The sequence below is a fragment of the Lagenorhynchus albirostris genome, chromosome 3 (assembly GCF_949774975.1).
Source record: "Lagenorhynchus albirostris chromosome 3, mLagAlb1.1, whole genome shotgun sequence".
NCBI lineage: Eukaryota > Metazoa > Chordata > Mammalia > Artiodactyla > Delphinidae > Lagenorhynchus > Lagenorhynchus albirostris.
Window position 1 is genome coordinate 132559942 of NC_083097.1, and position 24529 is coordinate 132584470.

At 44.1% G+C, this 24529-nt stretch overlaps 2 protein-coding genes across 2 annotated transcripts in view; one reads left to right on the forward strand and one right to left on the reverse strand.

The window, feature by feature from the left end:
• CYFIP2 (cytoplasmic FMR1 interacting protein 2) overlaps window positions 1-24529 on the forward strand; it is a 131509-nt gene that overhangs the window by 63363 nt on the left and 43617 nt on the right. Inside the window, exons 20-23 of the mRNA XM_060144126.1 lie at window positions 396-504; window positions 7790-7909; window positions 14519-14718; window positions 15579-15666. Of these exons, the coding sequence (XP_060000109.1) occupies window positions 396-504; window positions 7790-7909; window positions 14519-14718; window positions 15579-15666 (517 nt within the window). The remainder of the gene's footprint in view (window positions 1-395; window positions 505-7789; window positions 7910-14518; window positions 14719-15578; window positions 15667-24529) is intronic.
• FNDC9 (fibronectin type III domain containing 9) lies at window positions 17928-20803 on the reverse strand. Its single transcript, XM_060146506.1, has 2 exons — window positions 20640-20803; window positions 17928-18618 (listed from the first exon to the last, which is right to left on the reverse strand). Exons 1-2 carry the CDS (start codon window positions 20801-20803, stop codon window positions 17928-17930), a joined length of 855 nt encoding a protein of 284 aa, XP_060002489.1.

Genomic DNA, 24529 nt, shown 5'->3' on the forward strand with positions numbered 1-24529 from the left:
TATTTTATTCCTCTGCCTATTTATTTAGTATCAGTCTCTCTTTACTAGAACGTAAGCTCCATAAGGACAAGAGCTTTGTATCCTCGGTACCTAGAATGTTTCCTGGGATATACTAAGGAGGGACTCAATTGCTTTTATGGTGAATGAATAAAAGCAAGAAAGCGTCTCAACTTCTGTGTTGCCTGTCTTTAACGCAGAAATTCTATTTCACATATTGAGCTTTTTGGGCTGAAAAAAATTAGAAGAACTTTGCTCTAGACCAGAAAAAAAATATTTAAAAAATATGAGATAGCCCTTCATGAGTAGATTCTGTCGTTTGAAATACACATGGCTGGGTGATTGATCACCATTCACCGTCATGTTTACTGGCCTTATTTCACTTTTATCCCTTCCAGTGTCCTGTTGGATAAACGTTTTAGGGCTGAATGTAAGAATTATGGAGTCATCATTCCATACCCACCATCCAACCGCTACGAAACGCTGTTGAAGCAGAGACACGTCCAGGTATGGTGACAGAGGTGGAATGGGCAGGAGAGAGGAACTGTGACGTTAGCCTAGAGATTGGAAATCTGGACTGCTTACCATCTTCCCTGGGTATTGCCCCGCGTGGGCTGCTGACCATGGATATAACACCTCCTCAGAATCTTACAGTCAAGAGGCATTGGGCTTCCTTTGGTTCAAGTTCTAGGCTTCTCAGCCCAGCTGCCATTCACCTCTGATGAGTAGCGGCCACCTTTGTCCTCCCATCATAAGCTGCAGCCCACCTCCTTCAGTCGGGACTAATGTTCAGAAATGGGTAAATCTACCCCTGAACAGGGCCCATTATGGTTTGTTTTTATGGAGTTAGTCTCTGTTAACATTTGACCCCAGATGTAGAGGAAATTCTGCCAGGAACTAGAAACATATCCCTGCTTAAAGATGTTCACGTGAGCCTGGCAGACAAAAATAAGAGATACTCCAGCAGACCTTGCATCCTACTCCTAAGCCCTGCTGTCAGCCACACAGTGTTGAAATGGCCTTCATGCTGTGACCTCTGTGTGCTTATCCTGTGGTTCATGTGTTTGTGGAGAAGACTTGGGTGAAGGGAAGCAGGGCTGAGACTGAGAAGATGCCCTGGATAAAGAGAAGAGGATTTACCCTGGAAGCCCTGGATATTCCCATTGCTCTGAGAAATCTAAGAGAAATGGAGAATCATAAGAGGAAAAAAACATTTTCACCTCTGCCAACAGTAAGGGCTCAAAGAGAGTTTTTCCTTCAGCCTCTCAGAAGATTACAGCTATCAGTTACCAGTGCAGCTAGAATTAGTCACAGGACATTAATCTTGAGGGCTCTGTGTGTGCTATAAGGAGCCTTAGTCAGTTGGTGGAAAATCTCTCCCAAAAGGGAAGCAGAAAAAAATTAAAAAGTTGAGAATAATCCTTGGGCACCTAGCAAAGTGCAGTGCACACAACAGGTACTCAATAAATGTTTATTGCTATCTATGTAGCATCTGCAGTAATGCCCACGTATACCCCAGTGGAAATTATCCTAAGCTATATTTTCCAGCCTGTAGTCAGCCTTTCTCCTCATGCTTTTAAATTCATCCCCATAAAGGTACACAGTAGGCCCTTGCTGGGGGGACTGCTACTCCCTGGTGACTCTGAACTGGGGCACAGGACGGATACAGGAAGAACTTCAAGGGTAGATTCAGGATGTCAGCAATGCATGGGGTACCAGAGTGTGTCCTGAGCCTCTTCCTACAGTCTGAATGCATCGTATTTTTCCTCAAGTTTTTTTTTTTAATATATCTTTATTGGAGTATAATTGCTTCACAATACTGTGTTAGTTCCTGTTGCACAACGAGGCAAATCAGCCATATGCATACACATGTCCCCATATCCCCTCCCTCCCACCCTCCCTATCCCACCCCTCTAGGTCATTGCAAAGCACCGAGCCAATCACCGTGTGCTATGCTGCTGCTTCCCACTAGCCAACTGTATTACATTCAGTAGTGTATATATGTCCATGCTACTCTCACTTCACCCCAGCTTCACCCTCCCACCCCATGTCCTCAAGTCAATTTTCTGTGTCTACCTCTTTATTCCTGCCCTGCAAGTAGGTTCATCAGTACCTTTTTTTTTTTTTTTTAGATTCCATATAAATGTGTTAGCATACAGTATTTGTTTTTCTCTTTCTGACTTACTTCACTCTGTATGACAGACTCTAGGTCCATCCACCTCACTACAAATAACTCAGTTTCGTTTCTTTTTATGGCTGAGTAATATTATATTGTATATATGTGCCACATCTTCTTTATCCATTCATCTGTCAATAGACATTTAGGTTGGTTCCATGTCCTGGCTGTTGTAAATAGTGCTGCCATGAACATCGTGGTACATGTCTCTATTTAAATTATGGTTTTCCCGGGTATATGCCCAGTAGTGGGATTGCTGGGTCATATGGCAGTTCTATTTTTAGTTTTTTAAGGAACCACCATACAGTTTTCCATAGTGGTTGTATCAATATACATTCCCACCAACTGTGCAGGAGGGTTCCCTTTTCACCACACTCTTGCCAGCATTTATTGGTTCTGGATTTTTTAATAAAGACCATTCTGACCTGCGTGAAGTGATACCTCATTGTAGTTTTGACTTGCATTTCTCTAATGATTAGTGATGTTGAGCATCCTTTCATGTATTTGTTGGCAATCTGTATATCTTCTTTGGAGAAATGTCTATTTAGGTCTTCTGCCCATTTTTGGATTGGGTTGTTTGTTTTTTTGATATTGAGCTGCATGAGCTGCCTGTATATTTTAGAGATTAATCCTTTCTCAGTTGCTTCGTTTGCAAATATTTTCTCCCATTCTGAGGGTTGTCTTTTTGTCTTGTTTATGGTTTCCTTTGCTGTGCAAAAGCTTTTTAAGTTTCATTAGGTCCCATTTGTTTATTTTTGTTTTTATTTCCATTTCTCTAGTAGTGGGTCAAAAAGGATCTTGCTGTGATGTATGTCATCTAATGTTCTGCCTATGTTTTCCTCGGAGAGTTTTATAGTGTCTGGCCTTACACCAAGGCCTTTAATCCATTTTGAGTTTATTTTTTGTATGGTGTTAGGGTGTGTTCTAATTTCATTCTTTTACATGTAGCTGTCCAGTTTTCCGAGCACCACTTATTGAAGAGGCTGTCTTTTCTCCATTGTATATTCTCGCCTTCTGTATCAAAGATAACGTGACCATATGTGTGTGGGTTTATCTCTGGGCTTTCTATCCTGTTCCATTGATCTATACTTCTGTTTTTGTGCCAGTACCATACTGTCTTGATTACTGTAGCTTGGTAGTATAGTCTGAAGTCAGGGAGCCTGATTCCTCCAGCTCTGTTTTTCTTTCTCAAGATTGCTTTGGCTATTCAGGGTCTTTGTGTTTCCATACAAACTGTGAAATTTTTTGTTCTAGTTCTGTGAAAAATGCCAGTGGTAGTTTGATAGGGATTGCATTGAATCTGTAGATTGCTTTGGGTATACAGTGATTTTCACAATGTTGATTCTTCCAATTGAAGAACATGGTATATCTTTCCATCTGTTTGTAGCATCTTTAATTTCTTTCATCAGTGTCTTATAGTTTTCTGCATACAGGTTTTTTGTCCCCTTAGGTACGTTTATTCCTAGGTATTTTGTTCTTTTGGTTGCAATGGTAAATGGGAGTGTTTCCTTATTTCTCTTTCTGATTTTTCATCATCAGTGTATAGGAATGCAAGAGATTTGTGTGCATTAATTTTGTATCCTTCTGCTTTACCAAATTCATTGATTAGCTCTAGTAGTTTTCTGGTAGCATCTTTGGGATTCTCTAAGTATGGTTTCATGTCATCTGCAAACAGTGACAGTTTTACTTCTTCTTTTCCGATTTGGATTCCTTTCTTTTTTTTCTCTGATTGCTAAAACTTCCAAAACTATGTTGAATAGTAGTGTTGAAAGTGGGCAACCTTGTCTTATTCCTGATCTTAGTGGAAATGGTTTCAGTTTTTCACCATTGAGAACGATGTTGGCTGTGGGTTTGTCATATATGGCCTTTATTGTGTTGAGGTAAGTTCCCTCTATGGCTACTTTCTGGAGGGTTTTTATCATAAATGGGTGTTGAATTTTGTTGAAAGCTTTTTCTGCATCTATTGAGATGATCATATGGTTTTTATCCTTCAGTTTGTTAATATGGTGTATCACATTGATTGATTTGCATATATTGAAGAATCCTTGCATTCCTGGGATAAACCCCACTTGATCATGGTGTATGATCCTTTTAATGTGCTTTGGATTTTGTTTGCTAGTATTTTGTCGAGGATCTTTGCATCTATGTTCATCAGTGATATTGGTCTGTAGTTTTCTTTTTTTGTGACATCTTTGTCTGCTTTTGGTATCAGGGTGATGGTGGCCTCATAGAATAAGTTTGGGAGTGTTCCTCCCTCTGCTATATTTTGGAAGAGTTTGAGAAGGATAGGTGTTAGCTCTTCTCTAAATGTTTGATAGAATTCACCTGTGAATCCATCTGGTCCTGGGCTTTTGTTTTTGGAAGATTTTTAATCACAGTTTCAACTTCAGTGCTTGTGATTGGTCTGTTTATATTTTCTGTTTCTTCCTGATTCATTCTCAGGAGGTTGTGCTTTTCTAAGAATTTGTCCATTTCTTCCAGGTTGTCCATTTTATTGGCATAGTTGCTTGTGGTAATCCCTCAGGATCCTTTGTATTTCTGCAGTGTCAGTTGTTACTTCTCCTTTTTCATTTCTGATTCTATTGATCTGAATCTTCTCCCTTTTTTTCTTGATGAGTCTGGCTATTGGTTTATCAATTTTGTTTATCTTCTCAAAGAACCAGCTTTTAGTTTTATTGATCTTAGCTATTGTTTCCTTCATTTCTTTTTCATTTATTTCTGATCTGATCTTTATGATCTCTTTCCTTCTGCTAACTTTGGGGTTTTTTGTTCTTCTTTCTCTAATTGCTTTAGTTGTAAGGTTAGGTTGTTTATTTGAGATGTTTCCTGTTTCTTGAGGTAGGATTGTATTGCTATAAACTTCCCTCTTAGAACTGATTTTGCTGCATCCCATAGGTTTTGGGTCGTTGTGTTTAGATTGTCATTTCTTTCTAGGTATTTTTTGATTTCCTCTTTGATTTCTTCAGTGATATCTTGGTTATTAAGTAGTGTATTGTTTAGCCTCCATGTGTTTGTATTTTTCCACAGATTTTTTTCTGTAATTGATATTTAGTCTCATAGCATTGTGGTCGGAAGAGATACTTGATATGATTTCAATTTTCTTAAATCTACCAAGGCTTGATTTGTGACCCAAGATACAATTTATCCTGGAGAATGTTGCATGAGCACTTGAGAAGAAAGTGTATTCTGTTGTTTTGGATGGAATGTCCTTTAAATATCTATTAAGTCCATCTTGTTTAATGTGTCATTTAAAGCTTGTGTTTCCTTATTTATTTTCATTTTAGATGATCTGCCCATTGGTGAAAGTGGGGTGTTAACGTCCCCTACTATGATTGTGTTACTGTCGATTTCCCCTTTTATGGCTGTTAGCATTTGCCTTATGTATTGAGGTGCTCCTATGTTGGGTGCATAAATATTTACAATTGTTATACCTTCTTCTTGGATTGATCCCTTGATCATTATGTAGTGTCCTTTGTCTCTTGTAATAGTCTTTATTTTAAAGTCTGTTTTGTCAGATATGAGAATTGCTACTCCAGCTTTCTTTTGATTTCCATTTGCATGGAATATCTGTTTCCATCCCCTCACTTTTAGTCTCTGTGTGTCCCTAGGTCTGAAGTGGGTCTCTTGTAGACAGCATATATATGGGTCTTGTTTTTGTATCCATTCAGCCAGTCTATGTCTTTTGGTTGGAGCATTTAATCCATTCACATTTAAGATGATTATCAATATGTATGCTCCTATTACCATTTTCTTAACTGTTTTGGGTTTTTTATTGTAGGTGTTTTCCTTCTCTTGTGTTTTCTGCCTAGAGAAGTTCCTTTAGCGTTTGTTGTAAAGCTGGTTTGGTGGCCCAGCACCACTTTTTGAAGAGGCTGTCTTTTCTCCATTGTATGTTCTTGCCTCCTTTGTTGTAAATTAGGTGCCCCTATGTGTGTGGGTTTATCTCTGGGCATTTTATCTTGTAGCATTGATCTAATTTTCTGTTTTTGTACCAGTACCTACTGTCTTGATTACTGTAGCTTTGTGGTACTGTTTGAAGTTGGGAGCCTGATTCCTCCAACTCCGTTTTTCTTTCTCAAGATTTCTTTGGCTATTTGGGGTCTTTTGTGTTTCCATATCAATTGTAAATTTTTTTGTTCTAATTCTGTGAAGAATGCCATTGGTAGTTTGATAGGGATTGCATTGAATCTGTAGATTGCCTTGGGTAGTCTAATCATTTTCACCATATTGATTCTTCCAATCCAAGAACATGGTATATTTCTCCATCTGTTTATGTCATCTTTGATTTGTTTCATCACTGTTTTATAGTTTTCTGAGTACATGTCTTTCGCCTCCTGAGGCAGGTTTATTCCTAGGTATTTTACTCTTTTTGTTGCAGTGGTAAATGGGAATGTTTCCTTAATTTCTCTTTCTGATTTTTCATTGTTGGTCTATAGGAATGCCAGAGATTTGTGTGCATTAATTTTGTATCCTGCAACCTTACCAAATTCGTTGATTAGCACTAGTAGTTTTCTGGTGGCATCTTTAGGATTTTCTGTGTATAGTATCATGTCATCGGCAAACAGTGACAGTTTTACTTCTTCTTTTCCAATTTGGATTCCTTTTATTTCTTTTTCTTCTCTGACTGCTCAAAACTATATTGAATAAGGGTGGTGAGAGTGGATATCCTTGTCTTGTTCCTGATCTTAGTGGAAATGCTTTCAGTTTTTCACCATTGAGTATGATGCTTGCTGTGGGTTTGTCATATATGGCCTTTATTATGTTGAGGTACGTTCCCTCTATGCCCATTTTCTGGAGAGTTTTTATCATAAATGGGTGTTGAATTTTGTCAAAAGCTTTTTCTGCATCTATTGAGGTGATCATATGTTTTTTATTCCTTAATTTGTTAATGAGGTGTATCACATTGATTTGCGTATATTGACGAATCCTTGCATCCCTGGGATAAATCCCAGTTGATCATGGTGTATGAGCCTTTTAATGTGCTGTTGGATTCTGTTTGCTGGTATTTTGTTCAGGATTTTGACATCTGTGTTTATCAAAGAATAACACAGTAAACACACAGATATACTTTGTACCCAGATTCATGATTATTCATGTTTTAACCACATTTGATTCACTTTCTTTTTCTCATATATGTGTTTTTTCTCTCTCATAAATATAGTAAGTGTGGTTTAAATATACGTTTATAGTATATATAATTTAAAAAACATATTTATATATAAATATTAGGTTGACCAAAATGTTTGTAACATCCTATGGAAAAATACCAAATGAAGTTTTTGGCCAACACACTATAATAAAATATATATTTTAATATACATACTTTTTTCTTAGACGGTTGAGAGTAAGTTGGAGACATATGACACTTTACCGCTGATACCTCAGCGTGTATCTCCTAAGAACAAGGACATTCTTTCATCATCCAAATAGAATTATCATACTCAGGAAGTTTAATAATACTATTTTCTTCATAGAGTCCCTATTTGTCCTGGCCATGTTGTTTATAGTTTTAGTACAATTTCCTATCAATGCATTGCATTTAGTTGTCATGTGCCTGTGCAAACAAACCATAAGTAACCTTGTATCTCTCCCTCTGTCTCTCTCTCTTCTATGCAGCTGTTGGGTAGATCAATTGACTTGAACAGACTCATTACCCAGCGCATCTCTGCCGCCATGTATAAATCCTTGGACCAGGCCATCAGCCGCTTTGAGAGTGAGGACCTGACCTCCATCGTGGTAAGAGATGGGGGCCCTTGTGAGTTCTGCTCTGGGACTCCTCAGACTAGCAGCCTCATTGGGAGTTGTTGTTAGCCTGGTACTGAGCTAGTTACAGAGAAGCAATGGGTCTCTTTCTCATCTGAATGAGACGGAAAAAAAAAAAAGATTTAAAAAGAATAAGAATAATCTTACCTTCCTGGTTGCCTAGAGAATGGGAGTGGAGGGGGCGTCTTGAGCTCTCTAGAGATGGCCAGCCCTGGGGCACAGCTGCTTGTCCTTTAGGATCCTGCAGCTCTGTAAAGTAGCTGGGTGGTCCTAACAAACCAGGGAAGGTTACACAGCAGCGTCAGCTTCGTGGGTGTGCAGTAGTATAGAGCCCAGAGGCTCTTCACTGGTTTAATGCTCTGCTGTCACCATCTTGGAATTCTTAATCATTTTCTAGCAAGGGTCCCCACATTTTCATTTTGTGCTGGGACGTGCAAATTATATAGTTGTTCTTGACGCACAAGCATGGGACAGGCCTGCTACCTTCTTTTATTAATCAGCAATTTGAACTACTCTCTGCCAGTTCTTTCCAAGAATTAGAATAACTTGATTGATCAGTCTTTCAGTGAATCAAAGGAAGCTTTTAACGCTTCAAAAGCAGATGAGTAGAAGGAATGAGAGAAGTAGAAAATCACCATTAGAACACCACAGTAGTAATGGTTGCAGGCAGGATCCAGTAACAGATGCTAAAATTAGCGGGCAGAACTTTGCGAAGAGTATTTTATGATTCTTCTTATTATGAGGTTTCTAGAATAGTGAGGTTTATAGAGACAGAAAGTACAGTGGTGTTTGCCAGGAATAGGGAGTTAGTGCTTAATGGGTACAGAGGTTCAGTTGGGGAGATTAAGAAGTGCTGGAGGTGGATGGTAGTGATGGTGGCACAACAATATGAATGTATCTAACCCTAATTTAAAAAGGGTTAAAATGGTAAATTTTATGTTATCTGTATTTCACCAAAGTTTTAAAATTACTCAGATTACTCAAAAATTTTAAAAATACTTAGAGAAGAAAAAGCATTCTTACATAGTCTCGAATTATCTCCTTCAAGATATTTATTAATTGCAAAGGGAAGAATACTAATTTTACAATGGGGAAATCTAGCAGACACCATCTTTTTTTTTCTTTTTTTGCAGAATACTTGTTATTATATTTATGTTTTCTCTTTTTTTTTTAACATCTTTATTGGAGTATAATTGCTTTACAATGTTGTGTTAGTTTCTGCTGTATAACAAAGTGAATCAGCTATAGGTATACATATATCCCCATATCCCCTCCCTCTTGCGTCTCCCTCCCACCCTCCCTATCCCACCCCTCTAGGTGGTCACAAAGCACCGAGCTGATCTCCCTATGCTATGCGGCTGCTTCCCACTAGCTAGCTATTTTACATTTGGTAGCGTATGTATGTCCATGCCACTCTCTCACTTCGTCCCAGCTTACCCCTCCCCCTCCCCGTGTCCTTAAGTCCACTCTCTACGTCTGTGTCTTTATTCCTGTTCTGCCCCTAGGTTCTTCAGAACTTTTTTTCTTTTTTTTTTTTTAGATTCCATATATGTGTGTTAGCCTACGGTATTTGTTTTTCTCTTTCTGACTTACTTCACTCTGTATGACAGACTCTAGGTCCATCCACCTCACTACAAATAACTCAATTTCATTTCTTTTTATGGCTGAGTAATATTCCATTGTATATATATGCCACCTCTTCTTTATCCATTCATAGCAGACACCATCTTAACCAAGCATGAAAGGTTAATATCACCAGAAATAAGGTATATTCATGTATCCCCTGATATGTATGCATAATGCAAAATGCATAATCTCAATCTAATCATGAGAATATATCAGATAAACCCAAATCACATGGCATTCAAAAATGAACAATACAGGCTTCCCTGGTGGCGCAGTGGTTGAGAGTCCGCCTGCCGATGCAGGGGACACGGGTTTGTGCCCCGGTCCGGGAAGATCCCACATGCCGCAGAGCGGCTAGGCCCGTGAGCCGTGGCCACTGAGCCTGCGCGTCTGGAGCCTGTGCTCCTCGATGGGAGAGGCCACGACAGTGAGAGGCCCGCGTACCGCATAAAAGAAAAAAAAAAGAATGAACAATGCTTTTCAAAAGCATCCAGATCATAAAAGACAAAGAGATACTGAAATCTGTTAGAGATTGGAAAAGGCTAAGGAGACATGACAACTCAGTGCAATGTGGGATTCTGGATTGAACCGTAAAATGGAAAAAGAAAAATGGTGAAATTTGAATAAGGTCTGTCATTTAGTTCATAGAATTGTACCAATGTTAGTTTCCTACTTTAGGTAACTTATGTAAGAGGTTAACATTGGAGAAACTGGGTCAGGAATATGCAGGAAGTCTGCAGTTTTCACAGCTTTTCTGTAAGTCAGAAATTATTTCAAAATAAAAAGGGTTTTTTTTTTTTTTTTAATGGACAAAGTGGTTTTTTAAAAAGGAACTGGGACTTCCCTGGTGGTGCAGTGGTTAAGAATCCACCTGCCAATGCAGGGGACATGGGTTCGATCCCTGTTCCAGGAAGATCCCACATGCCACGGAGCAACTAAGCCTGTGCGCCGCAACTACTGAAGCCCTCATGCCTAGTAACAAGAGAAGCCACCGCAACAAGAGAAGCCACCGCAATGGGAAGCCTGTGCACCACAGCAAAATGTAGCCCCCCTACTCACCCCAACTAGAAAATGCCCGTGCAGCAACAAAGACCCAATGCAGCCAAAAAAAAAGTTTAAAATAAATTAAATAAAAGAAGAAAGAAAGAAAGAAAAAGGGACTAAGAACTAGGACTCTAGCATCAGAAAGACCTTGGGGTCCCAGTCCTGGCCCTGCCACTTAACTAGCTGGGTGATCTTGGGTGAGTTGCTTATCTTACACTGCAAGCCTGTAGTACAATGGAGGAAATATTAGAATCCACCTCATAGACTTGTCGAAAGGGTGAAATGAGATACTGCCAGGAAAGAGCTTTGCATAGTTCCTTGCCCTTAATGAAAATAGCTTATGAAAAAAGAGAGGAACATAGAAATTTTGAGCTACAAATGAGGTGCTCTCAGGGTAGATTCTCAGAAGCATTTCCAAGAGAACTTGACCCAACTGCCCACCAAAGTACTGGGTCACTGACTTTGAGAGACTATGATATAGCACAAGTTCTTCTGGGAGATCTACTTTAAGAAATATTTTTCTTTGCCAAATGTTATCAGTGGTTATCTCCAAGAGGTGGGATTTTTGTTTTTATCTTCTTTGTTTATCGGTATCTTCTAGTTTTCCAGTAATGAATGAGCATATCTTATGGAAAAACTGGTTTTGGGTTGTGTGTGGGTATCTATGGCCTCTTCCCAGCCCTTAAAAGGCACTGAATGTTCTTTTAGCTGTGAACAAAATCAGAACAAACAGTGAAAGCCTGTGTTTGTCAAGTGAGGGCAGCATCCCCCAGGAGAGTGGCCACTTCCCCTGAAGCCCATGAAGAGGAGAGCCCAAGGATGCTCTCTCCTGTAGGGTCAGGAGGCCCCCACTGCCTTGGCTGAGAAGCCTTCTGCCTCTTCTGAGAAACAAAGCAAGGGATATGCTCCCCTCAGCCCTTCCCTCCACCTTAGAAGCTCCGTCCTGAGGTAGGGGAGGGGGTGGCTTGATGCGCAGTTGGGAGGGTTGCAGAGATTTCATCGGTCGGTGGCCCTAATCATACGCAGCTGAGCAAGTAGATTCTCGGAGGGATCTGATGCCAAAGTTGAGAGCTGGCAGCCTGCAGGCTGTGTTTTGTTTAGGCTGTGAAGCATATTTGAAATTTGGAGGCAACACTTAACACTTGGAAGAATTCGAATAAAACTGCAGAAGCTCTGGCAACCTCAGACCAGCCTTCCCAGATAGCAGCAATTGCCTAGAAATGACTAGACTTTCCCATCGGCTGGGCTGGGCTCTCCTGGGTTTGCTGCAGGCCCTGTGGCACGATTCATTCATGGGATGACCTACCAGGCCTTGCTGTGCCTGAGTTTGAGACCCCTATTCTCCTGGCCCGCCTGGACCACAGAGCTGGTTTAACGGCCAAGTGCGGCTGACACTCAAGTTTTCCGGTTCCCGTGGAAAAGCCCTTTCCACTACTTCACAGAAGTTGCCCGTTTGGATGTTTTGTTTCCCCAGTGCTGCTTCTCTGTGTTGCCCCCCAGTAAACCGGCTTTAGTATAGAGAGCTGACATCCTCTCAGAAGGCACCTGGACCACCCCTGTGGCCTTCTAAACCTCTGTGCCTTGATGCACTGAGCCCTGCATCCCTCAGGCAAGTGCCCTCTTCTGATTGAAAGGCTGGAAGTACACGGCTGATGCAAAACACAGTTTGCATTACATAATAAAACTCCTGGGGCATGGTGGAAGACGTGGACCTACATTTCCAGCACCCCCATATCAGTGGAGTTGAGCACTCTCTTTCAGTCTCTGATGCATATCTGTGAGACCGTTAAAATCACAGAACATTGGAACAGAAATTGTTCAATCCCAGTTTCTCATCTGTAGCTCTCCTCATGGTAACAGGGCACCTCCATGTGCTAAGGGACTCAGTGATCTTAGAAATAAAATCATGCACATTCATTGCCTTTATTTATTTACTTACTTACTTACTTTTACGTACTTACTTACCCACCCTAAGTGAATAGGAACAAAAATACCATCCAGCTAGCTAGGCCCCAAGAGATGGAAGCAGACAGCTGATTCTGTATTTCCACCCTTCATTTACTTCAAGGTGCACAGTGACTGGAAACTTATTCTTCCAGCTACCATTCCAGAATTGCAATCCAGATTTTGGCCTTCTTTCAAGAGACGGCAAGATCTGCCATCACTAAACCCCATTCTGACGTAGTAACACATAATCAGATGGCGTGAAGTAGCCGCTCCACCTTTATCTGGCAGCGGCTCTCCAATTGCCACGGACAGCTCAGCCTGGGGCTCCCTCCTCCCCCTGCTTGTCTCACTTACCTGCAGCCAGTTAAGGTTGCTTTGATACAGTATTTTGCCCCCGATTTACAGCCACAGAATCTAAGTTTCAGAGAGACGAAGCTCCAAGATTGGAAGCGTGGTCTGGGCCTCCCACACTCTGGACCCCAACCAGAGTCAGACGGTTCTTGTGGCTGATGAGAATAAAATTGAATCTCTGGTGTGAGGCCACCTCCTATGACTGTAGACACCTGGGCTCCAAGGCCCAGCTCTTACAGCTGGCCCTCTGACCATCCCACCTCCTGGCCACACTCTGGGGAACTGCCTTTGCCGACGTTCTTTTAGCTTTTATGTTGTAAGGCCATCTTTACTTTTCAAAGGGCTTTCTCAGTCATTGCCTCTTTATTCCAGACAGCTGTGTCACAGGGGCCAAACACACGTGACTTGGTCTTAAGACCTGGGATCACATCCTAAGCCCTGTTCTGTTTTCACTCTATGACTCTGAGCGAGTTACTTCACCCTCTGAGCCTCGGTTTTCCCCCCTATGAAATAGGGGCAGTCATACCCATCTCAAAAGATGGCTTAACCACTACAGTATAGGAGTGTCCTAGAGCATCACAGAGATGCTTTCTGCACAGGACTGTGCTTTGATTCTCTCTGATAGCAATACAGCAAGGAACTAAAGCCAGCCCAAAGGATTTTATCCTTTTTACTTCCTAGCAAGTGCAGTGACCTGCTCTGTCCAGATATTATCCACTCTGCTCCTGTTCTCTGCCTGAAGGTTGGATTTCAAATGACCAGGGCCCACAGCTCATGCACGTCCTTCGTCCATAGCTTGCAGCCAAACCTCTGCCAACATGTGTAACCAAACCCTGTGTGACTGAGGGGCACAGGAGGAGTCCAGATGAGGGAATGTTCTGCCCCCAGCTGTTTTTAAAATTTCTATAGTATACAACCGTTAAGAATGTGAACTTTGGAGCCCAGCTTCCTGGGTTTGAAGCCAAGTTACTGCACTTCTTAAAGCCTAGTTCCTATATGTATACAGTAAGAACAGCCATCATGCTGACCTTATAGGGGGTTTTGAGCATGAAGTGAGTTAAAACATGTAAAGTGCTTAGAATACTGCTTGGCATGTATTAGCCTGAACCATAAAAAATTACTAACATTGATGGTGTTTGACCTAAAAAACAGTAGTTTCACATGGTCCAACCTAATTGTAAGTACTTAGTAGATGGTAACTCTTGATTGCTTTCCGCAGCGTGGAGATAGCCTCTGGTGATGGATGGATGTTCACAACTTTCTTTTACTTTACTTGCAACTCAGAGGGACAAGCTTTCTCCTTACTAACCTAGAAACTGGAGAGCAAGTAGTCATGCTTTTCTACCCAGGAGGCTGCAGGCAAGGGATTTGCACATGGTCTGTGGTCCCCTTCTGTGGGCAGGCACGCAGCCTCCCTGGGCATGGTCTGGTACTTCCTTCACTCAGAAGAAGGGAACGTCGCATACTACTGTAAGCAGTGCTAGTCCCATGCTGGCTGTTATAAAGTTGTCTGAGGGGCCCTCACCTGCATGAAAGGCACCTGTCAGATAATGGTGTCTGCGTGCAAGGCGCGTGTGTGAGTCCTCAGCAGCCGCGGGCTCTCTCTCTGGGCAGGAGCTGGAGTGGCTGCTGGAGATCAATCGGCTCACCCACCGGCTGCTGTGTAAGCACATGACCCTGGACAGCTTCGATGCCATGTTCCGGGAGGCCAATCACAACGTGTCTGCCCCCTACGGCCGCATCACCCTGCACGTCTTCTGGGAGCTGAACTTCGACTTCCTCCCCAACTACTGCTACAATGGGTCCACCAACCGGTAAGGGAGTCTCTGTGCAAAGCAGAGTGGGGGTGGCCGTAGAAGCAGCCAGCTGTCTCCTCCAGACAAGCCCTGTCAGTGTCATCAGGGCCTGGCTCGCGGCCAGCGTAGAATAAGTATGTGCCGGAGTCACGGAAGGGTCTGGGAGGAATCCACACACTTAGCAAGATGGGCTTCCAGTTCTCTAAAGATTTGGGACTTTCAATCCTCTTGTGCAGAGATCTGCACACTCCAGCCCACGAGGCACCTCTAGTTGCCAGCTCTTTTTGTTCAGCCTGTGAGCTAAGAACGGTATTGATATTTTGAGACGGCTAGGGAAAAAATCCAAAGAATTATAACTTGGTGACAAGTAGAAATTTGAAATTCACGAAGTTTTACTGGAACTCTGGCATCCGTGCTCACTCATTTACGGTTTATGAGCTTGTTTATGGGTGCTTCTATGCTACAGCAGAGTTGAGTAGTTGTGACAGAGACCATCTGGCTGGCAAAGCGGAACATATTCGCTATCTGGGCCTTTAAAGAAAGAGTTTGCAGCACTCTGCTCTTGAGGAAACCAAACTGAGGGTGGAGGGTCCAAGCCCTGGAGAAGGCTGTTTCCAGGCCCACCCTGTTCTCGACTTTCTTGACCACTGTCTGAGCAGCTGCAAGCCCAGAGTTGAGCCTGTGAACCTGGATTACAGTGTTCCCATCTATGAAAAGGAGACAGTTAAACGGGAGTCTGTCAGAAGTACCTGTATAGGCCACGGCCTAAGAAACAGTGTGGGTGTGCCTGATCAGGGAGGGCTCCCGCTATATCAAGTCCCGTGAAGAATAATATTGGGACCCAGTTAACTCCTGCCCCATCTCTTTTCTTCTACTAGTTTTGTCCGAACTGCCATTCCTTTCACCCAAGAACCGCAAAGAGATAAACCCGCCAACGTCCAGCCTTATTACCTCTATGGGTCCAAGGTGAGTGGTCTTGCCTGTGTCCTACTTCTAAGAGGACTAGTGAGCAAAAGCAGGTAGAAGAGTGTTCCCCAAATCAGAAAAGCAAGAAGCATGGAGATACAGAGGCAGCAGTGAAATCCAGGCAGAAACAACTGCAAGTATATTCATCTTTATTTGTTCACAACTAGCAGGGGTGAGGGTGAGCGCAGACCTGGTGGGGCTGGATTCTGGGCAGGAACAGTCTGGGGAGGACTTTATGAGGCAAGCAGGGAAATAGGCCTGTGGGTCTCCTTGTCTCGGCGTCCCATCGCCTCCTGTTCTCGGTTGATTCATTGTGGTATCATCCTGCGATTCTGGGATTTTGTGCTCCGTGAAGATGAGGGATTTGCAGATAGGAAGCAGTTGGGAAGGTGGAGCTTTGAAGGAAATCCCAGATGGCCGGAGTTAGCGCTGAGGGGTCTCCTCCTGTCTCTTTGCTGCTTTGTTCACAGTGCCAGTCCTGACACTAACAAAGCTTCCCAGGTGGTGCCTGTTCTGAACTTTCAGTCCTTTGCCATTCGTTAAACAGACATTCCTTAAGCCCCCACTGTAGGCCAGGTGCTGGGCAGGTTCTCCATGCTGGGGATTTAGCAGAGGTTGAAACAGATGCATCTCCCCCCTCCTCCAGCTCCATTTCCACACCCGGGGTGGGCACTGGGGGACACCCTTCACAAAGTCTTACCATCACCGTGACATATGTAGGAGATCGTTTCTTACCCTGCGGGTTTGTGTGGGAGAACGCTACAGAAAGGGTGCAATAGCTCAACAACGGCAAAAAAGCCAAGATTTTTTTGTGTGTGATGCATGAAAAATGGCCACCTTTGACCCCATTTTCACAAAGTAAGCACAGAGGGACTTATTAGAAGAAGTGACTGGATAAATATAGCATGGTTAGAAAAGGTGCTTCTCTAGGCCGGGAGCCCTAGATTGGGAAGTGTGAGGAACCAAGATGAGTGCCCTTCACTTGGGGCTGAATGTGGGGCTTAGAAAGTCTTAGGATGATGCTGAGAGAGTACAGGTGTCTTCTCCAGAGCAGCCAGTCTGGTCAAGGCAACTCTCTCAAATCAGGGAACCCTTACAGACAGCACTGTAGACAGTCACAGTCATGGCATGAATTAACAGTCACTCACAAAGTAACTCCCTTTGCAATACTCTTTCAAACCTTGCTGATTATACCAAGGAGCAAGTCTTATGTTGGTGCTAATATGTCTTTAATACCTTTCCAACGACTGCTAATCTCCCTTTTTTTTTTTTTTTTTTTTTTTTGCGGTACGCGGGCCTCTCACTGTTGTGGCCTCTCCCGTTGCGGAGCACAGGCTCCGGATGCGCAGGCCCAGCGGCCATGGCTCACGGGCCCAGCCGCTCCACAGCACGTGGGATCCTCCCGGACCAGGGCATGAACCCGTATCCCCTGCATCAGCAGGTGGACTCTCAACCACTGCGCCACCAGGGAAGCCCTAATCTCCCTTTAGATCAGAGATGAGAGAGCAGGCCCTGAGCTCAGAGTCCTTAGTAGGCAATAGTATCCAAGTCAAATTTAGTATTGTTTTGTTTTCATTCTATTTATTATGTATCTTCCCTTCTATTTATAGCAGGAGGGTGCTGGTTTTTCATTTGGGGAGTAGCATAAGCCTATGTTTTAAAATAAGTTTAAAAACTGAGTCAATTTAAAGAAAAGGTATTGTTAATAATCGTAAAGATAGTCTGTGGTTTAAAAAAAGGTGAAGATGGGGTACAAAATGGTGTGCGATTGGCTGAAAGTTGGAAAACACTCTAGAGCAAGGCTTCTTACATCTTTCCAAAATAATCCCCCTCAACAGCAGAGGAGACTGGACGTTTGCCTCAGCTGACTGAAAGCATAACTCAAGAGCCCATCTTCAACTCAAAAATTTCCTGGAAGTTTTGCATTTTATTTAAGTCATGCAGATTTCACTTTCTATACCATAATATATTCATGTTTGTTTTAATATTGAAATAATGCTTTTAATTCCTAACTGAGACACCCTACCCTAAATGGACACTCCTAAGAGGTGCCATGTTCCTCCCTTTGCACACCAGGGGGTTATATGTTTTCCAGCTAGAGAAGCTTTGCCAAAGGGCATTCATCCAACCAGGTGGTCCATGTGTCAGAGCTCTGACATTTGAGGGGAGGTGAATGGGTAGTCTACAGATGCGTTTTTACCAGAGACCTGCTGCGTGGAGGGCTTTAAGCTACCTGATGTGGGCTGCCTCCCCTCCACCTCTCACTCCCCAAAATGAGGCAGTGCGGCAGGATGAACACCGCCCTCCCTCTTCAGGGCAGCCACGTCGGGGGCATCCTGTTCGGCCTCTGCGACTGCGGCTTCTGGTTCCGCGTCAGATCCGGAGTTCTTGCGTGGCACTTCCACCAGGGGGAGCCCCTGCAGGTCTTCCTCCCCCTGACCCAGACCCGGGGCCTCCTCTGGCCATCTCACCAGGCCATTGGCTTCCTCCATGAGGCCGGCTCTGTAGGACCATCGAGGCTCATGGCAACGGATACACCAGAACTGGAGGCAGATGAAAGCTAAGACTGCTATGAAGCAGGCCAGCAGAATGGCCATCAGCACCCAAAGGGAGATCTGGGGGTCCACCAGGGAACTTCCCGCAGCCAGTGGACTCTTATCCAGGGTGTGGAACATGGTGCAGTAGTGCCTGTAGGGGAAGAGGATCTTCTTGCAGCTGATGCACAGGAAGTAGAGAGTGGAAGGGGTGAGGTGTTCCAGCACCACGGAGCTGATTGTTCGAGGCACCTTCTCCTCGTGGTGGAAGCTGTAGCGAAGATAGCCAGAGAAGATGCTGTTCCAATTGGGCCTATACATAATATGGTAATAGTCCTCCAGGCAGGGCTCCGAGGACGACCAGGAAATGATGGCTCCCGTATAAGAAACGTTCCCAACCTCGATGTTCATCTCGATTCTGAAACCAGAATCAAAGTGAAGAGTGTCATCTCCTCATTTAAGTGTTTATTTATGATAGTCATAGCCACCATTCATTGAGCATTCGAGATGGGGACTAATATTGACCCCGATTTACAGACAAAGAGATGGAGGCCAAGAGGTGACAGTGCTCAGCTAGGCATAGCCGAGGAACGGCAGAACCACAGTTCAAATCAGGGCTGTCTCATGCCAAAGCTGGGGGCCGTCAGGCCCAAAAGAGATGCACGCACATCCCCCAGCCTCATCCTGCCGCGGCTCAGAGTCTTTAAATACAACACTGTTCCCAAACCTTAAAAAAAGAAGGGGAAAAAAGGCAGTGAAAGGACAAGTCAGCACAGCCTCAGAGTCCCCACGTGAGTCCCCACGGGTCTGTGACCTCCAGGTCAGGCAGTTGTTTCACCTAAAATTTCCCTCTGGAGCTCCTGTTTCTGCCCCAAGTGCTGTGAGCTCATTCATCTAGAACATTCTGGACACTGTGTTTTTAGCCTCCAAGTGCTGTTGCCCGTAGCCAGAGGAGATTTGCATCATCACTCAGCGGCAGCTGATTTCTCCCCAAAGCCTCTGCTCATGTTTTGTCCGTTCGTTAGCTTTTTTCAAAGCTGAACTACCCAGAAAATTAGTTTCACAGGTCAAGATAATCAGCTCCGAATACCAGCATCACTGCTGCTGTTTGATACTGCTGGTCCTGTGACTGTTAATGATGGTAATAACCAGCAATAGCGAGCAGTTGCTATGTCACAGGTCACTAGAAGCTCAACATATAAGAGTAAATATCCTTTGTTCATCACACCCTCTGAACTAGATTCCCATTCTACAGATGAGCAATCTGAGAGGAGCAATCAGCTAACAGGTACAAGACCCAAAGCCACGTAACCACTGGATTTACAAAGACAAGGCTGCCGGTTTAGTCGTAGAAGGTTATTGCAAAATGAGGCGCTGGTACCAAGACTGTGTTGCCGTTTTTCCTGACATGTGAAATGAGCCCTCTTCAGATTGCCAGCCCCCTCGCTTTGCTAAAAGTGCGCCATCTTCAAGCTTTTTCGTTTCTTTTTAATTCTATGTGTTTGAGAGATATTGTTCTCCTCTACTGAATGTCCCCTGAGCCAAAATTCAGAAACAGCCATAGTCAACCTGTGTATGTTCACGGATAGATCTCACCCAGCTCAGTTCTCTGCCCCTCCTCTCTCACACGAAATGCAGAAGGTTTCATTTCAGATTGCAATGACAGAGTAAAAAACAGTCGATCAGATTTTAACCTGAATTGGACATTAAGCCACACGGATTGCGATTACGAGCTGCTTTCTCTCCTCCCTGCTTCCCTCCAACCACCTGTGTTCGTGCCCGTGCTCCTAGAGGAAGTGAGCTGCAGGAAGATGCCCAGCAGTGAATGATTTTTCAGGCCTTGTTTTTCTTCTCTATGGATGACAATGAACTAAAATGCTCAGGAAGGGGAGTTCCTTTCCTTTTGGCTAGAAATTTTCTCCCAGAAAAATGGGGGATGAAAGGGACAAGGCAGGTGTGCTGAGATCCCTCCAGCGAGAGTCTTTGCAGAGACACTGAGTATCTGCGCTCCCTCCATGGGTCTCCTTCTCATACGCACCCGTCCACCCCGCCACACCCCTATAAATAGGGACCACAATGAAAAGAGCTTAATTCATTACTTACGATACAGAGGCAATAGCCCTCATAAACCCTTCCATCAGGAGTGATCAGGAATGCTGTTTCTTGTCATGAACCTCTTCTGTTTGCCTCACATCTGTGCTGTCTGTCTTTGCAGACTGAGTTTTCTACAGCAGACATTTTGAAGAGCTTTCTGTCAAGATGCAGCATTCACAGCTTTTACGACTAAATGTCTCCCATTATTTATTTTTCTTCCACTGCTTCTGTTTTTAAATCCCCCCTATTTTTAGCTGTTCGTATTACCATTGCCTGGCCCTCCTCCAAGCAGTGTGAAAGGAAAAGCCATTTCCATTTCCAAGAAGAGCCATTTGTGTCCCTTACCTGATGCTCACAGTGGATCCGGTTAGAACGCAGCCCTCAGAGGCAGAGTGGACCAAAGCTGAAGGATGTTGCCTTCTCCCTCCTCTGCTCTGGGCTCTACTTGATGTCTCTCTCACCACTGTGTGAGTAATTCCACTGTCGCCCCCAACGCTCACATTATTCATTTCTTCAGATCAGTATCATTCACCATGGCAACCAGCAGGCATCTGTACGCACGATGTTTCAGGGACCAGTCTGGAAAGGCTTTTGCCCAGTGAGAGGAGCTCTCATTCCTTGGGCCAGAAAAAAGAGGCAAACAGTCCCCTGCACACTGATCCTCAGAGTGGTACTAATTCTTCAAAGTCTCCTAAATTGTGTCTCTAATAAGCTGGTTATCATTTTTTTCCCCATCTAGACCTTCTTTGGACAATGGTTGCAAATGCAAAGCTGCCGTTCTTGTTTTCCCACAAGTAAAACAGTAATTACATCCTCATCCCCTCCCACCCCACTGCCACCGCACCTCCTTACCCACCTCTACACCCTCTTCTTTCTTTATTCTTGCCTCCTGTGGCATTACCTAGTTGTATGCCATTGGTCAAGACACTTCTATTCTCTGGGCCTCAGTTCCATCATCTGTAAAGCTGATCGCTTGGGCTAGATCAGGATGTCAGGTAGGAAACATGAGTGCTACCCCCCTGGCCAGGCCTGAACCCATGTGAGGCTTGCTGAACCGCCAGGACACTCGTACTGAGTTGGTCTGAGCATTCCCCAGCCCTACCCCTCACCAAATTCAGGTCCACCCAGAACCTCAGAATGTGACCTTAGTTGGAGGTAGGGATTTTGTGAATTTAATTAGGTAAGGATCTGGAAATGTTATCATCCTGGATTTAGGGGGAGCCCTAAATCCAATGACTGGTGTCTTTATAAGAGAAAGGAGAGGGAGGTTCATACACAGAGAGATGCAAAGGGTAAAAGCCATGTGAAGACAGAAGCAGAGATTGGAGTGATGCTGCCATAAGCCAAGGACTGCCAGGGACCTGCAGGAGCTGGAAGATGCAAGGAAGGATTCTCTCCTAGAGCCTTTGGAGGGAGCGTGGCCCTTCCAGCACCTTGATTTCAGGCCTCCAGACCTGTGAGAGATTCGAATGTTTGAAGCCACCATGTTTGTGGTAATTTGTTACAGCAGCCCTAGCTCCGATGGATTTAGACCTGAATCATACAACACAAATTAGGCATTTTTAAAAGTCATCTTTTTTCTTCTTGGTTCTTGGCCAAAGTATCCAAGTGGACCCAGGAAGGTCTCCTTTTGATTCACATCAGTGATAATCAAAAAGTTATAAAGAGTTGCCCGGTGAGTCACAGACCCTCCTGGGCCAAGGGTCTCTGTAAGGGCGTGGGGTCTTGGAATGCCCGGTGTCCCTCAATTAGACACTTGCTCTGTGCTTCCCTCCCGTGGCATTCAGTTTTCCCAGGGGTCTGTCTAGAATCTGCTGTAATGCATGCTAATGGCGACTCCCTGCAGAGCATGAAAGCGTCCTCTCCACAGAAAGGCCAATGCAGTAGTTTGCAGATGCCTTTTGAAAAGGTTATTTTGAGGGGAATAAAAATACCAGCGTTAGGGGGCCTGTGGAGTGACGAGATGGAGTTCAAGCCTTTGCCGCTGAAAACAAGAATTTATTTTTAATGCTCCTGGATGCCATTTTTCACCCTGAGCTTTTTATTTGAGAAGTTGAGACACTTGGAGGATGTAAGGCCTAGAAGTCCTCTTGGTTCGCAGCTCCGGAGAGAAGGGATGTCTTTCCTCAGGCCGGGTGACTGATTAGTGGCAGAGCCAGGAGTGGAACCCAGATCCCTGCCTCCAAGTCCAGGGCTTATCCTGCTCCTTTGGGCCATCACCATTCCCCAGCAGCACCCAGAGAAGCCAGTGAGCCCTTGTGGATGAGACGGATCATCTGGGGACATTTGGCTCAGGAGATCGCACCCCAGCCAGGCTCACTGTCTTCACCTTCAGGCAGGACCCTTCTGCAGTCACCTGAGTGGCAGCCTCTTCAGCTGTCAGGCCAGGTGGTCCCTGGTTGGTTTACACCAGTAGTAGATCATTGCCAGAGGAAACCAGCCAAGAGCGGGATCCCTGCTCCCTCCCTGAAGGTGGCAGTGAAGGGACAGTGAGAGAGCATACCTTGGTCCCAAAGCTGATTGGCACCCAGGGGCTGAAGTCCCCAGGCTAGGTTCAAATCCTGACTCTGTGGACACATTTTCTGACTTTCCTAGGCCTTGGTTAACTCTTTCGTAAAAGGCAAATATCAATACTACCCACCTGATAATGTTGTAGCAGTGAGACGAACCCATCTCTGTAGTGCTGAGCTTAGGAATAGTAGCCATTGTTATTAAGAAGAAAATGTCCGTGGGTCAGAGCCATTTCCTGAGTTGGTCATAGCTTCATCCAGAGGCTGTAATGGACAGGGTTTGCGCTCTGCATGATGCTTCCTTCCTTTTCTCTCCCCTTAAAACAGCTTTACTTTTTTTTTAATGTACACGCTCGTTGTACATGAAGAGTATCAGAAAGTTCAAAGACAGCAGTCAAAATCCTATGACTCAGAAATAACCACTGAGAACATTTGAGTGCACGAGAAAATGTGTTTTCTCATTTTACCCATGGGGAGCTCTTTGAGGTAGGCCGTCTTATCACCATTGTACAAAGGGAGAAACTGAGGCTCAGAGGGATTAAGTAACTTGACCAGTATCACAAAGCTAGGCTGTGGCAGAGCAGGGCCCTACGCTGAGGTCTGTCGGTCCAGAGCCCAAGCTCCTAGCCAGCCTCCTTGATGCACTGCCGTGCTGCTGGGTCGACCTTCAGGCATAGGTGGTCAGCAGCAGCTCTTGGCCTTGTGGTTGACTTGTCAGAGAGCTAGAGGCAGGACTTCGCAATTTGGTGGGTTCCAGGGTGATAGGAACAGGCAAGAATTAAAAGACCTCAGAGGAAACACCCAGCCACCCGAAGGTAGCCAGCAGAAGCAGTGAAAACATCAACTACCTTTGGAGAAATTCAGTCAGCTAGTGTTTCCTCTTCCGGAGTTTGGAGTCCAAGTACCCCTGCCTAAGAACTCTGTCACTTAGGGTTAATATTAAATGTAAAAAGCCTTTAGCAACTGGTCTACTAACTGAAATTAGTATATGAGTGGAAACTTTAAAAATATCTCTAAGTAATTAACTTGTAGAGAGTCTATCATAAAACAGCCTTGCAAGTGATACAGATTGTGGCACAAATCATTCCTTAAATTTTACCAATAACTTCCCAGTAATGTTTTGGTCTTTAGAGATTGTGGGTTTGGTCTTTTGTTTAGTGTCATCATCGGTATCTAAACATTGCCCTAGTATGAGCCTTGATTCGACCTCAGGGGTATTCATCATACACACCAGCACTTCCCTGGTGTCCAGTGGTTAAGACTCTGCACTTCCAATGCAAGGGGCATGGGTTCAATCCCTGGTCAGGGAACTAAGATCCCACACATCATGGTGCAGCCAGGAAAAAACCCCAAAACACACACACACACACACACACACACACACACACACACACACACACACACACACACACACACACACACACACACGCGCGCACACACACACACACACACACACTGTTTCGCCTTTAAAAAAATGTGCATCAGTGTCACACGTTACTAATATGCTCCAATTCCTGAATCAGGATGATTTCTTGAGATCTCATAAAGGTATCTATTTTGTGCAGGATCGATTTAACCGAGCTTGATTTTAAGTGAGACATCCTAAACAGGGTACATAATTAGTTTCGAAAGGCAGACATTGATTGTAGCCTGAGTCAGCTAGCAGGATTGGTTCAGTATAAGAGATTTGTAGCAAGTGTCCAATGTCTGAAGTCATGTCGCATT